The sequence below is a fragment of the Protopterus annectens genome, chromosome 11.part0, assembly GCF_019279795.1.
Source record: "Protopterus annectens isolate FY-2018-M chromosome 11.part0, PAN1.0, whole genome shotgun sequence".
Classification (NCBI taxonomy): domain Eukaryota; kingdom Metazoa; phylum Chordata; order Ceratodontiformes; family Protopteridae; genus Protopterus; species Protopterus annectens.
In genome coordinates this window covers 1,315,925,131-1,315,941,380 of record NC_056745.1, presented here as the reverse complement: position 1 = coordinate 1,315,941,380, position 16,250 = coordinate 1,315,925,131, and the positions used below count along the sequence as shown (strand labels likewise).

Here is a 16,250-nt window from a genome sequence, read left to right as displayed (position 1 = left end):
ACCTTTGCTACATGTCACCTGAGTGATCCATACCTACAAATGTAGGTGGTGGCAGATAGCACCTATGCATAGTTAGAAGTGGGCTGTTTAGGGCCAGCAGCTACTCACAGGGCTTTAAAATGTATAACCAATATGCACAGATAGTCAAGACAGACACTCTGCTGGAAGGGAGTATATTTACACACACACACACACACACACACACACACACACACACACACACACACACACACACACACACACACACACACACACACACACACACACACAGTTGCCATTTATGAGATTAGAGCCTCTACCTATCTAGTAGCACATATTATAGTACTACATATTTATTACATGCGCCATGAAGCTTATGTGTTCTGCCAGTGCTGTTAAGATGGATGACATCAGCAGCTCTTCACAGGGAGGTCACTGTTGTGGAGGATGCTAGTCAGAGAGCCATAAAATGATTGACCATTGCACAGACATAGGCCTAATAGGGATGCCTGTAGTGCTGTATGGGAAGTGCTGTGTGGGAAACGTACATACATACACACACACACACACACACACACACACACACACACACACACACACACACACACACACACACACACACACAGGGTTACAAACATCTCACCTCTGACTGTACATGTTTCGGAGGATGTCCAGCATTCTGCCCTATATGCCCACTCTGCTCCTCAGACAATTGTATTGTTTTGGTAATATACAACTACACAGTGCCCACTGACTTGTTGTAAGTACTGATAAAATTACATGATGGCCTGTACATCCTTTTGCTACTGTGACTTGTTAGAACCTGCTGTTATACTAGCCACCTTCTAGGTTACTCAGTGCATGTGTAATGTTGATAGCTGTGGCCCCCAACCCTCCATCCTCTCTGGCATTGCCCAGCATTCTTGCAGTAACAAATAGTGACATATTTCTCAGTCTGTGGGACTCCTACCATAGGAGTACCTCACATGAAAAATTTTAGGTGTAGCCTGCTTTAAACCATGAACACCATCAACCATGCTAATGTACTTAGTCCACTAAGTCACACCAGCCACTAGAAAGTGAAGCTTAATTCCTGACACTATGAACAGCAGGCAGACATAACTTTGACCCCTACATATTGAGGAAATAGGACATGTTGCCAGGTTGTTTGGGACAGCCCTGGGACTGTGTCGTCTGCTGCTATGACCTTGCTAACATACTGTTACTGCAGTTGTATGGGAACATGGCTGTGTTGGAGGTAGGGACTCTAGCATTGACAGTCATGTGTCTGTCCTATGGCCCCACTGTTTGACATTTCACTCGAATAGCGCAGTGGATTTTGCTGCCTTGTGGCCTACTGCATATTATGGGAGACAGTATTGGACAGAGAGTACGTGTTGTCCCACATAGCTGTTAGTTCTCTGCAGGCAGCCAAGTAGCCCTCTCTATTCCCTTGCATACATGCAGCAGGTCCATACATATGGTATCATACATCGGACCCCATACATTTCCTGTAAAGAAGAATGACTTACCTTGTGACTACAGCAGTTGAGATAACAGTGCTTCAAGGCTGACTCTGATGCACACAGTATACAGCCAATACATGGTAAGGTACAGGTCATGTGTTGTGGCTAGCATCCTTTTTACTATGTATGTGAGTCAGAGTGAGTTGTCAGTCCCTAGGACCCTAGATTGTCAGTGCCTGTACTATGCGTTGCCTCTTTGCCAAGGCCAGGGCATACTAGGCATGCATATGTCAGCCTACAGGGACAGGCTCAGGGGGTTCCTCTTCCAAGTCCCCCTGTGGCTGTGGCTGTGGCTGTGGGGACCTTGGCACTGGTGGGGGGGCTGTGTGTCCCTTCCCTCTGATGATTCTGTCACAGTTGTTTCTGTAGGATGATATTGTGTAGCATGGAACATACTGTGAACATCTGTGCATATGGGGCTGGAGAGAACTGCTGGGCTCCACCAGATATATTGAGGTAATGGAACAGCAACTTGAGCAACCCAAACACACTCTCTGTGATGTACCTAGTTTGTGCATGTGCCTCATTATTGTGTTCTTTGTTAGGTGTGTGTACATTTCTGATGGGTATCATCATCCATGGTTCCAGTGCATAGCCAGCATCCCTCAGTAGATGGTCATAAGGGATGTCCCCCATAGCAAACATCTGGCACAGCTATGATGCGTACCAGATATGGGAGTTGTGATAACTCCCAGAGCTGCCATCACACACACTCATGATAATGCCCTGAGCATTGCACATGACCTGACAGTCGATGGAGTGATACCCCTTGCAGTTGACGTAGACTCTACCCTCCTCACCAGATGTGCACATGTGTGTAACAACAACAATTTCAACTGAACTGCAGTATTAATGGCTGAACAGGTGACATGCTTGAATTTGGTGCTGGAAAATCAGAAAGCTGTGGGTTCTATTTCCACTCCAAATGACTGGATTAATTTTCAAGTTACTTAGACAGCAGTGCAGCATTGCAAGTAATGCTGCATTCCCAAGTATGCCATCCTCCCAGTGAGATATTAAACTGAGGTTCCATTAGTATGAGTTGATGAACTCAGGTGGATATAAAAGACTCCATGATATGTATCGAAAATAGAAGGCGTCCTTTGTTTTGTATACAAAAATAACTCTTATTTACAAAATATTTACAAATGGACAAATGGATCTACTTCTCTTGACCTAAAACTCATTTGACTGACACCCATTTGACTGCCCCCAATTGACCTAAATTTCATTTGACTGACAACTCATTTGACTGACTCCCATTTCACTGACAGCTTACAATGCTGAATTTCAACATACTAAATCTTAAAGCATAGACAAGCATGCTTAGAACACCAATAACTAACCCTTTTGAGAACTTAAAAAAACTACTTACTTACCCTCTTAACAGAAACGGGACAATGTACAACCAAACTAGGTGGGGGGATACGCCCAGTGCACCCCACAATGCGGGGGGCTGTGCCCCCCACACCCTCCCTAATTATATATACCAACTCCAGGCTCACACTACAGTGGGGAAAAGGGCATATACCTTTAACTTGCCTTACAGTACTCTACATACTGCCACTACTGCTGGGAACACAGAAAACATTTGCCAAATTACTTTAGATACTCCCCATAAAAATGTAAAGAGACAAACCCACCTTTAGAAACACTACAACACTACTTTTTACATGACTATTGGAATTCTAACAGTCAGCGCTGTAAGTTACAGTAATTCTTTTTATCACAAGCAAGTCACAGGTGAAGGAAAATTCACAAGTCTATGTCTAACTATCGGTGAAATAGAAGTCAGTCAATTGAGTTGTCAGTCAAATGAAATTTAGGTCAAATTGGGCATCAGTCAAATGAGTTTTCGATCAAATGAAGTAGACCCATGCAAAACCAGACCTGATACCAAAAGAAGAGTCCAAAGTAAAATTCTTCTGTTTATTCACAGCCACAAAATAAGTCAAGTGCTTTTGTCCGCCACACTACAGGACTTTATCAAAACAGTTAACATCCAGTCACAAAGTACTTTTATCTTTGAATTAGTTAACATCAATTAAGTACTTAAATAATTCAATTATCCAATAAAAGTATTCATGAACTTTTAAAACATTCAAGTAGTCATTCTAAAATCAAAATGTATTAATCATTACCATTTTAAATGAAAATAATTATTAATATAAATACAAAACAAAGATATATTATTCAAAAACATTCTATAAAAACTTTCACAGTTCATAGTTTGGTCGCTCTTTCTTTAAGTATAGGTACAAGGGAAACATGGTCATTCAGACCTGGAGGGTGGGTGGCATTTAATAAAATCTGCCATCTATACTCACTTCTATATATGTTACTTGACCAATCCCCCCCCCCAATATCTTTGTTAATAATTTCCAAGATACCAAAATGAAATCCTTGTCTAACCCCACAAGAGAGTATATGCTTATATAAAGCATTATTAGTATTATGTGTCTCAATAGCATATAAATGTTCACATATTCTTTTACGTAGGGATCTCTCTGTTTTCCCCATGTAGAACATGTAACTGTCTTGACAAATAACTATGTACTCTAACTCACTGCTATCACAGTTCCCTTTTTTCAAATAAATCTTTCTCTGGGGGTCACCTACCATTAATTCCTTACCTGTGTAAACAATAGGGATAGTACTTGCATAAACCACAACTAGCAGTACCTCCTTGAGTGGGTTGTTGGTGGATGGGATGTTCAAACAAAAATTTCAAGTTATGTCCCATCTTAGTTGTAAATAGATAGCGTTCTCCCAGTTTGTTACTTAACTCTTGGTTACATTGCAATATTAACCAATTGTGAGTCAAAATATCCTTGACTTTACCATCAAAAGTTCCAAACTGTGTAACCATAGTGTTGGTGTATTCTTTTTTTTTTATTATTATTGGGTCTCCCCACCCTTACTTGTGGTTGTATATTGACCTAAAAGTGGAACAAACTTATTTCCCCATCCCCACAGAATTTCATCAGTCAAATCGTAAACCATTTTGGGGAGTACCCTCTGGCCAGAAACATAGAACTCAAATTTCCTAGTTCTAATTTAAAATCTGTAATAATGGAGCACATTCTGGCTCCTCGGATCATCTGGCCTCTAACTAGGTTTCTTTTGATGTAATATGGGTGTTTACTTTCAAATGCCAAAAAACTGTTTGAATATGTGGACTTGTGGAAAACCTTGGATGTAAACCCTTGTGTTGCATAGTTATTTTTAATGGTGACATTCAGGTAGTTAATTTCTGTAGCGTGGAAATTATAAGTGAACTTAAAATATTCACAAATGTTATTTATGTATTCACAAAAGTTTTTTAACATTTTTTTTTCCCTTTTCCATAAAACAAAAATATCATGTAACGCAAGTAAACAAACCACCCTTCTTCAAAACCTGAGTTGAAAATGTATCTCCTTTCTCATGCTGCTACCACTAATTTGGCATACATTGGGGTACAGCTTGACCCCATGGCAACACTTCTTAGCTGCCTGAAAAATTTACTTTCAAAACTAAAATAGTTGTGCTGTAAGATAGTCTCCATAGCATCAATAATAAAATTGAAAAGAGGCCCCCTCAGTGTAGTATATTCTAATAAGTCCTCTGAAAATAATTCCAGTCCTATTTCATGCGGTATGGAGCTAAACAAGTCTACTACATCTATAGTAGAAAATCCCTTAGATTCTAAGAAATATTCTTGTTTAATTTTTCCAAGGAAGTCCCATGAATCTGTTAACACATGTTTAATAGGAATTAATGTATCATTCAATAAACGGTCAATAAAGACCACCATTGAGCAAGTAGAACTGTTGTGTGCTGCTATGATGAGATGATATGGTGGGTGAAAAACATGTTTTATGCACTTTCAGAATTCCGAAGGCAGTGGTTATGTACGGGTGGTCATTAAACAAAAATCTAAAAGTTTGTTCATTAATCACACACTGAAATAAACTATCTTCCAGGAATAACATTAGCTTTTTATGAGCTATGTCTATTTCGCCTCTGGAAACTATTTCATAGCGATCTGTGTCATATAGTGTGTTTGCTATATCATTCACATAGTCTTCTTTTTCCACCAAAACCACCCCACACCCTTTATCAGGTCTCATCACCCTGTATCGATCTGAATCTCTTCGTTTTTTCATTTCTAAGGCTTCCTCTCCTGTGAGGTTAAAAGATTTATTTTTATGCAAATAATAGGCTTGATGGATTTCCTTTGTACATATTCTTTTGAAATCCACTAAAGTAGGATGTATAGGTGAGTTATATAAGCTCTTTCTCTTAAATCTACTACCTTCTGGGATTCTTTCTGCCTCTTGTTTAAACTGCAGTTGAAAATTCAACTTCCTAATGTAAATTTTAAGTTCTGTGAGTACATCCACGACATCTACTTTACTCCCAGGTACAAACTTAAACCCTTTCCTAAAAAGAGAGAAATGTGGTTCAGTGATTTCCATGTCTGTGTAACTGTAAACATGAAACCCTTGCAAACAAAGTCATTTCCCCTTAAATGGTGAAATACAAGGTTGTATCTGTGTACTTAAATTCAGTACCTGTTCCCCTTCCTGTTTTTCCAAAACTGTCTTTGCCCTTTAGGCCCTTGTCCCCTTGGTGTCTGCGATCACCCTAAAAAATTATTGTTGTTTTGGTTTCTGTTCATATTCAGAATTCTTTCTGATCTCATTGGAAGTGGGAATTCTTGCTCAAAAACTTCATCTGTCTCACCTTCATATAACTCTGTTTTGTAGTTGCTAGACTAATTTCTTTCATCATATCGGCCTATCCTAACTTCTGCATCTTGCCTGTTCTGGTTAAAAAGTGTGGGGGGGGGGTGTCATGATAACATTTTGGAAGTGGGTATGCCTCCTTGTGCTGATAGTCAAGTTCATCCCTCCTTAGTTTCCCTTGTTTTCTCAACACATTTTCTTTAACTTGTTCAATCCTGTTAAAAAATATTGTCATATTTCACTTCAAAATTCATAAAACAGTCATCCTCCACAATATTTTGATTTAACACATTAATTTCATCCATTAACTTTTGAATTTTACTACTATTAATTTTAATAATAAAAGCAACAGCTCTAAGCCATGCTGGTCAAACATGGCTAAAAGTTCTTTCTGTCCAGCTTTAATACCATTTGGAAACTTATACATATGCAGTCCTTTGGGTACTCTTTGGACCCAAATACATTCTGCCAAATAGGCATTGTCAATTTGTAGACTACGGACCTTGTTCATTTTAAGTTCAAATGTTTGCAAACGTGTGTTAGTGAACGTTGATCTGCTAACAGTCTCCTCTCTGTTAGAACTCAAGTCTCTATTGATCCACTGGTTTTGTTGGAATTAGTTTGCTTATTAAAGTTCCCCTGGCCACATGGAACACTGTTGGTTTGTGTTGAACAAGTTGGTCTAGGACTGACTACAGCAGCTTTTCCTGTTGACCTTAATCCACTGGAAGTCATCATCAGGTGCATAGGTTTATCTGCAGCAAGGTCTCTTGGGAACTGTATTTTATCCAGAGTGGATTGTATCTGTTGGTATTGTGATGCCATTAGTTTTATATTTTTATCTCTAGCCATACTGCAAGATGATCAGAAATTCCTGTTTCAATTACCTTCTCCTATAACTAAATCTTATAATACTGTAAAATAATCTATTTCAGTTCTATACGTAACCCTTTTGTAAGTCCATGAATTTTTGTCCCAGAGTTTTAACTTACCCCATCTTATGGCTTCTAACATTTTTCTTATACCATCTCCTTTCATTTACTCTTGCATCTTAAATCACAATTAAAGTCACTGGTTACTATAATATCCATACTTATCACTACATATTCTAAAATCTGATGAAAGAAGCTTTCCTTTTACAATTAGTACATTCATATAATGTTATACCACCCACGGTGGTGGTGCTACGGTAGTGTTGTCACCTCACAGTAAGACGCTGTCCAGTTCGATTCTCAGCTAGAGTGTCTTCTGCATGGAGACATGCATGAATGGGCATACCTTCGTTGAAGGTTGTGCATCAGAGCCGGTAACTCGGCACGTAAAAATCAACTACCAATAATTAGCGCACCGGAGTTCCGCTGTGGCGACCCCTAACCGGGAATAGCCGAAAGACGCAATATGCATATAATGTTATAATTCTATATACTTGTTCTTTCCATTTTAAATTTATAATGATTACTCTTCCCATTTTTGGTAAAGTTACATCTAATATCTTCATTGTATTACTACAGAATACAGCTATTCCAGAACATCTCTCTTTTCCCAAATTCCAGATTATCTTTCCTCGCCATGGTTAATTTCTCTGTTTGTATTCTTTCTTCATTTGTTGTTTGGAAATTTGGTGAATAAGACTGAGGTGATTGAATCTTATTGGATAACTGATCTACAAGCTGACAAACCTCACGGTTTGAATGGTATAGTACAAACCAAGCCGATTCTGAAGGAAGGTAGGCCCCTTTATTGATTTTGATTGGATGGTAGTCTTCTTTTTAGTGGAAGACTGAATTTGAATGGATGGATATGATGAAGGGACTTATCCTAGTTTTACTCGATCTATTGGTTTTATTCATTTTTATGTGTTTTAAGTATATTAAAAAGTTTGATATTTTATGCTACACAGTGTGGTGATCTACATGGCTTTGTTTACAATTTCCTTCCCAAAGGTGACAATCAAACACTGTGCTTTGTGTCTGTGAGTCAAACACCTTAATCATTACACCAAGACCCAGTCTTTAACTGTATAAATTCTTTTTCATCCATTTCCTTTCTTTTTTCTTTAATACTTATCCCTTTAAACTTTTTTTCTGTCATTTACCATTTCACCAACAGAATTTTTCCCCTTTACTACCTCCCAGTTTGTGTCTTCTACCATCACTTATTTCAAAGCCTTCTTCTGTGTATTTTTTATTATTTTTTCTCATCTAATGTTTCTTCTATTTCTACTACATCACTTCTTCTCTTTGGTCTTTTTCTTCTCTTTCTTTTTCTTTTTCCTTACTGTTACTTTCATTTTTGCAATCCCTCCATAAATGTCCAGTTTTGTTAAATTTATAACATTTCAATTCACATTAGCAAATGTCCTTCTTTTCCTAAAAAAAATATGTTTTGGGTGGTCCCCAGTATTTTACAACAGCCATATTCGCCTTCACATTTATCATGCTTGGTATATGTATATATTTTTTTCTTTCCATTTTTGACACAATATAACAATCCCAGCCATCAGTCCATAAACAACTTTTTTCATAAACTTTTTATTTCCATTACTTCTTTACATAAAGCTTTCAGATGTCCTTTCAAAGTCTCTCTTTCTACCTCTGCTCAAAACAGTACACAAATATTTTTATTTCCCTGTTAAATGCTTTTATCATATAAAGACTCCATGGGTTACAGGCTTTACTTTTTTCTATTCTCCAAGAAAATTTTCCATTGAAAAAATAGTCTCAAATATAATGCCACAAAATGTCTCTTTTGGTAATAAGAATAAATGCTGTTAATTCATGTGCTTCTAAACCCAAAGGAGCTATTAAATTGTCCCATACTTCATACCTGTCCATTTCTTTGTCTTCTTTACTTTGAATCCTTACCATTTACTTTCATTTTTGATTTTCTTCTGCCTTCTTTTCTGCTACTCCACTTTTGCCTTCTACTTTCTCTGCATATATTTTCTTTTCCATCTCACCACTATTCTTCAGGATTGTCTCTGCATCCTCTATTTGAATTTTTTCCATAATATACTCCCAGTAAATGTCTCCTTCATTTTCTGGCACACTCTGCACCACCATTTCTTTAAGTAAATCATCCTGAAACCCTCATAACTGGAGGGTTGTAATAATGCAGCCATCCTTTGCTGACTCATCTCTAACTTCTTTGAAACATTTCCTCAGAATGTTGCAAATATTCTCCGGTCTCAATATTTGCTTTCTCCTTCATTTATTTCACCACTCCATTATCTCCCTCTCTCTCCATCTGCTTCTCTGAGATGCTACTGTACCTGGAATGGAAACAGGCAGTGCTCCTCCAAAATGGGTCCCACTCACAACAATGAAGAATAGGGTAAGTTCCCTAATGTTCTGGCCAAATTTTCCCAAGTAGTGGAAATACCACCTTGGGTCTGTCATGAAAAGAGGCCATCAACCTAGAAGGACTAATCCAGTCAACAAAGGATAAATAAAACAAATAATTGTGAAAATAAAATGAACATTCATGCATGAATGAATTTTCCAATACCCACTTTACCCATTTACACACAATACAGAGAACAAGTCCTAATAGGACACCAGCATATTCAGAACTTTAATAAACTGTTTTGACAAATTTTACTTTTAGATTCTCAGAATATACAGTACATTGATGTCAGTCAAGTTACCCATCACATATATAATTCTTAATGGGAGTTAAAAAAATGAAATAGTTATTTATTGTCATTTAAATAATGTGCCTGTGGAAAGCTGAACAAAGCCTGCAATTGTATTTTTTTTAGGAAAACATCCATCAAATACAAAGCAGATTCAGCTGGTCATGCCAATAAGCACATCTCTCTTTCTGACTTGCTATCTAGTCTCCAGTGATGCCAAAACATAGAACTTAGTGCTAGCTCTAAAAAGTTTCTAAAACCCATTTATTTGATGGTTTATACTACTGACAGACAGCTCATCTCAGAATGTCATTGTTTATGTCATTTGTACAAATAATGAGTTTCATAGCTTCCTATACTGCTCCAATCTCTTTCCAGAAAAGTCATTTGTAGCTAATAGGACAAAAAAAAAGATATTCTTACCTACCCTTTTAAGCTATTTCTATGGTACTGGGGATTATGCCCCATGTTCTTCCAAACCATGACACCAGACATTTCTCTTACCTTCCTGTCTCCCCTAACCCCTGGAACTGCACTTTAGTATTACTGAATCCTCCATTGCTTTTTGTCTGGGTATGCTACTGCCCTATTGTGGTTCCCCTCTACAAAGATAGTCATCAACCTCTTCAGTCTGCGCTGTTGATACCTATTTATTATAGCCCATCTATACTAGGGCAGTGAATATTCTGAGGATTGCACTTTAGTTCCACTACATTTACCCTCTTAGCCAATAGTAGTATAGATGTTCTTATTAGACCCTTCTGCAGTAGAGGTAATAACCATGTAAGTCATTGGCTGGAGAGTCAATCCTTTCAAGTTGGTCCATTTAAGCATCAGGACAAGCTATCTCATCTCTTAGTCTAAAATGTTACCCACAGACTGAGTGCTACAACATCATCCATAAGTTCTTCAAGACTGTTGCTGCACAACTACTGCATTGAGTAACACCTGTTGTCCCTTAATTATTTCATCATTAACGCTCTTACCTAGTTACCTAATTTATGGCTAAATAGAGTTGGAGCTTACGTAGACTTCTACAGCACTAAGTCTGACCTAGAGCAACTACAGGCAAAATACATACTCAACACCAAAGGTAAGAAAAAAACTTTTCTATTCTCTTCATTGAAGCTTTTTAAAGTCCACTGAGAAAAAAACTCCAGCAATCTTTCAAGATCTTCACTGAAAATAGATCTAACTTGTTAGGAAAGGAGGTGCAGAAGGGAAAGAAAACTCCAGTCTGATGAACACAGAAGCACGGATATACTGCTAAATTTAAATTATCAATTATTCATTTAAATATTACACCAACAAAAAGCAATACATTTCAAGGTTAATGCTAACTGAATTGCATAGATTGGTATCCCAAAATTCCATATGCAGGAATCAAAAGTGGTGGGATCCTAAGTCATTTTGTTCATGCGAGTAGTTGCATCACTCGACAGTAAAATGAAAAAAAAAAGCAAAAATGCAGCATTCCCAAGTGTTATATACATTCTTTTAAAGTAAGACAGTATGACATGAGAACAGCATCAAATTTGTTTTTCGGAAATGATGCTTAAAATTCATTACAATTAAGAAAATATAATCGCGAAGGATATTTCCCAGTGCCATTTTCCAAAAAGTAACCTTTTCCATCCTCCCTACAGGTTACAATGACACAGGTAAGTAAACAACAAAAATCAAAGCACACTATAAGCAAAGGCAGGAATACAAAACTGAAAGCTTCTCTCCAATAAATACTGTTACATATGAAATTTTCCTTACCATCACATGTCCGACAGCAGTCCTGGAGAATGGGGTGGGAACATAATACTGGGGCACAGGGTTTCCTCTGGCAAGTCACAGTTCCATTGTTACAAATACAGATACGACACTTATCCAAAGGGTCATAGAAGCGCTCCATATGCTTGAAGGAATGACCAGAGTAGAGGCATTCTAGTGGAGGGGCTGGTAAAAGGTATTAAAACAGGAGTCATTAATCCTTTATCACAGTCTGCTTTGAAATAATTTGACATTGTCAATAAAAAAAAAAAAAAAAAAACAAGATCAAAAGATATATGTTTTTTCATCAAGTAACTCAGCATTGCTCTTTACACAAGAGATGAATATTGGCCTATTAAAAGCACATCAGTTTGACTTATGGCAATGAACTGTTCTGATTATTTAAATATAGGAGATCGTTGGTCAGAAAATAATCGCACCATCTTCGTGATATTTTACAGTGAAAATTACATTTGTAGTCAATGCATGCTAGATAAATAATCTTCTAATACACAGAAGTGCTACCATTACATTCATAAGAGCTTTAGTTAAATTAATACTTCAAGTAATTACTTAGTAAGAGGGTAGCTGAACTGGTTCAAACTACCCTTTTTATCATGTCCTGGTCCTGTAGGCAGTACAATGATAGCACATTGTTGTAAGCAGCACGAGTAACAGCTCTTTCCATGATTAGACATATTGACAGATGAGGCTGGAGGCTCACAGAGAGCAAGAATCAAGAGTTGCTATCTGGGGCAAGAGTCTAAAATAGTGAAAGTCTTGAGTTTCCAAGACAAACCTGGGGTCCTACTTACGGAAAGGATTCTGAATGAGAGCTTCTAAATGAAAGATGGACTCTTTTCAAGAACTCATGAACTCTCTAAGAGATGAATGTTTGTTTAAGTGTGTTTCAGACTCTCTATAGAACAGGGACAGAAACTAATCCAAACAAAAGGTAGGAAAATGGATCATAGCCTTTAGAAAACAGAGTAAAAACATTTTCCATCTTACATATGAAATCCTGGTAGCCAGTTTCTGAGCTGCCTGAAACAGTAAGATATAGTGCAAGAAGTCAGACAAAGAGAATGGCCATCGTCTGGGTGAAGACGTTGCAATAGACCAAAAGTAGTGGTTGGTGTGAGAACCACCAAATGTTGCAGCAAGGAGAAAGAGAACTCCAAATGGTGCTAAGACGATCATCCAGGAATATTCCCTTTTGCGCCTCAGTAAAACTTTCTGAGATGGAACAGATGAAGAATCTCATTTCCAAGACAAGAGAAAATACATCTTTCAAGCAGGTACCAAGCTCTGGACTTACAGATCAGAAGACTGGTACTTTTAGACAAGGACAGCTGCTGTTTAAACACCCATTCCAGGAAAATAGCAAGTGTGACACTAATTAAGAGCATCCATTCATCTATTTCAACCAGTATCCATAAATATATTAAATAAATATGGGACATGCTAAGGAGCTCTGAATTGACAGATGTGGTGACAGTTCGGGCAACACCTTGACCCCGTGTAAAAATGGGGAAAAGGTGGTTGATGATGAGCTACTCAGAAAAAAATAAATTTTGGGAGAGAAATTGTCTATAACTTCAGAACTTCTTTGCACAGGGGCCGGGATTTGATTCTGCCCTGTATGTAGATATAAATAATCTGAGCAAAACACAACATTCACAAATGTCCAAAATGCAGGAAAGCTTCAAATGCAATACAGACAGCAATGAGTTCAGTATCATAGGTTCATAGGTTTATACTAGACTAATGACCACTCGGGTCTTTACAAACCTAGCCGTGCAACCCAACCCAACTTTGTCTCAGAGTTTCTTTGTACTCAGTGACAGATCTGACAAGGTCTGACTACAGTGGTACTACTATCGCTGATGTTCTCAATGCAGTAGGCCCAGAACAGGCAGAACCTCCTATCCCATAAGGAAAAAAGAAAAGGCAACAGCACGAACCATTTTATCCTTCCAAAGGAAGAAGAGACTATAAAATTGCCCTACTGTTAAGTACGTCAGGGCCTACTCCAGGAAGTCTGAGATCAAGCAATGGCAATCTCAAAACATTTCCATCCTGCTAAAGCCGAAGTACACACAAGATTTTCTTAACTTCTTCTGCTGGGCATGATAAGTACTGGCATTTGTAAAGTACATCTGTGTGAGCCTCTCTCAGATAGCAGTAGTAGTTCATAAGTGCACTGGCCAGTGAGCTGGCAACATAAACAGTTTAAGTTCAAATGCAAGTAACTTTCCTACAAAGTGCACTAGGCTCAAGATTCGAGTACTGTACCCAGCAGAAAAGAACTAGGAAGCCGTGGGACTGACAGCACCTACCTACAATGTGCTACAAAGTGTCATAATGTGTGCTGAGAAGTGGAGGTATCCACATGTACAGGAAGACAAAAAAATGCAAGAATTCTGTTCTTAGCCTGATATCTCACAAGAAGCAATCCCCATCAGCTACCCACTGCAGAAGACCACTGAATTCAGATATTTTAAGATTAGAGCTATCTTTGTGAAAAAACGATTTGCTGAAATTGACTGCATGAAGTATGGTTAGGACTCCAAAGCTCCTATATAAATGGGTATCCCCCCCAGAACACAAATTTAAATGGGAAAAGTTGTTTGTTCACATCATTTTCAATTAACTCCCCATAACATGATATACTATAAAACAAATGCTATCATAATTATTTAATCCTAATGGTGAAAGAAGAATGAACAATGCTTTAAGAAAATATTTGACTCTACAAGAGTCAGAAATAAACACAGAGAAACATTTCCTCCAAAAAAATCTAGCACTGCATTCTGAAGTGAATCTGCATGCATACATATACATATACGTATACACACACATGCACACATACACGCACACACACGCGCATGCGAATTGCAGGCATGAAATGTTTCTCTGAGTACCCCAATGTAAACAGCATAATAATACTAGATTTAAAAAATGAAAGTGCTCTGTAAATATAAAATATATAGCATGCATATTTTGATCAAAACTTGATCCACTAATATGATGCCAGTGAAATGCTTAGGAAAAGCCATTATTCGCTTCATTCTGTAACAGAATACTGGCGCTATCCTGGATTACACAAGGAATGTAAAGAATGAAGAGTAAGGCTACTCAGTTGTCCTCCTCTTCATCATTACTGATGAGATTTCCTGTATCCAAATGACTCTCCCAATCCCGCAGGAAATCCTGGCGAATGTCTTCAAGTTCTTTTAGTTCCTGTTGGACATTCAACAAGTGAAAGTTTCTGCAATTATGAATCTGCCGTATTCGGAAGGAATTCATACCAGCAAAAGCTATACTGTTTAATTTTCACCCATCAAGGATTGTACGTGTAAAATATTGAAGGTGCTTAAAAATTGGCACAGAATCCTGCTGTTTCAGAATTTTATCTTCTCTGAACTTGAATAAAGCAAGTGCATAACGAAAAATGATCGTTGGTCCTTCATATAGAGAAGAGTCCCATATTTTAAAGAGGATGTCGCTGACAACACTGTCTACAAAGACTACCAAGAACCAGTTAAACGTGATGAGAGAATAGTCAACCTTGTGGTGTTCAAAGTGAGCACGCAGCCGAGGGAGCTTCTCAGTCATGAAATCTTTGAACACACGCTGATCCACCTGTGATCCAAGTAATGTTTTGGTGTAATAGTCACGTGGCATGAAAATCTCCACAATCATCACTAAACACCAAAAGGCATCTTCCTGGTCCAGGAAGAGAAGGGCTACTGCTGCTAACCTGTTAAGACCCTGTCAATAACCAATACAGGATTTCTCCATGAAAATGCAACAAGGACATTTCGCAGCTTCTGAATGCCATCAGATGTGGGGGATGCATAGTACTTGTTGTTTGGCAAAGTCCGCATGAGATCCAACTCAATTTGTTTTGAAGCAGGATTCTGTTTCTCAAATCCCTGTTGCAACAAATTCTGGAAATAATTTAGACTTTTTTCTTCTCTAATTTTTTTAGTGTGAAAATGAACACACCACCTCCACACTTTTGATCTATACTCCTGTGGTATTCCACATCGAATAAGGTTCTTCAGTTCTAGACCACGCACCATGTCTCTGTTCATATTGTTTGCAAAATAATTTTCCCATTTAACTCCATTTGAAGCCTCCTGGCTATCGGTAAGCGAAAGTGTTTTCAATTCTAAGGCCCGTGCTTTCGCTACAAGTTTCTCTTCATCGTCTTCCTCTGAAATGGTCTGGAAACCATAACTATCATACTCACTGAGTGGGTGTGGTTAAAGAACAGCGTGTTCCAAGTGCTCTGCATTGTCCACTTTTAGGGCATCTTCCACCAGTCTGGAAATGATATCAGTATTTGCCTGTTCTCCAGAACATATAGGATTTTGGACTTCTTGAAGCAATACCAAGTATTTACTTTCTGTTTGACATAGCTTGGCCTCTAAGCTGGCATACTTAGCTTCCAGGATTTTCTCTTGCTCTTCCGAATTAAGTCATCATACAGAAAGCTCCAAGATCTCTTTACAAATATTTATTCTGGATCATATAGCCCTGAAGAGTGTCCTTTAACCTGTCTATTTCTTCTACAGGAGATATTATTGTTATCTGAACTGTTTTGTGTGGATA

At 38.0% G+C, this 16,250-nt stretch overlaps 1 protein-coding gene and 1 pseudogene across 1 annotated transcript in view; both read right to left on the bottom strand.

The window, feature by feature from the left end:
- Positions 1-16,250, bottom strand: part of LOC122815830 (kielin cysteine rich BMP regulator) — a 2,917,372-nt gene that overhangs the window by 1,072,386 nt on the left and 1,828,736 nt on the right. Inside the window, exon 30 of the mRNA XM_044088633.1 lies at positions 11,634-11,816. Coding sequence (XP_043944568.1) covers positions 11,634-11,816 — 183 coding nt within the window. The remainder of the gene's footprint in view (positions 1-11,633; positions 11,817-16,250) is intronic.
- LOC122815967 overlaps positions 14,769-16,250 on the bottom strand; it is a 130,923-nt pseudogene continuing 129,441 nt past the window's right edge.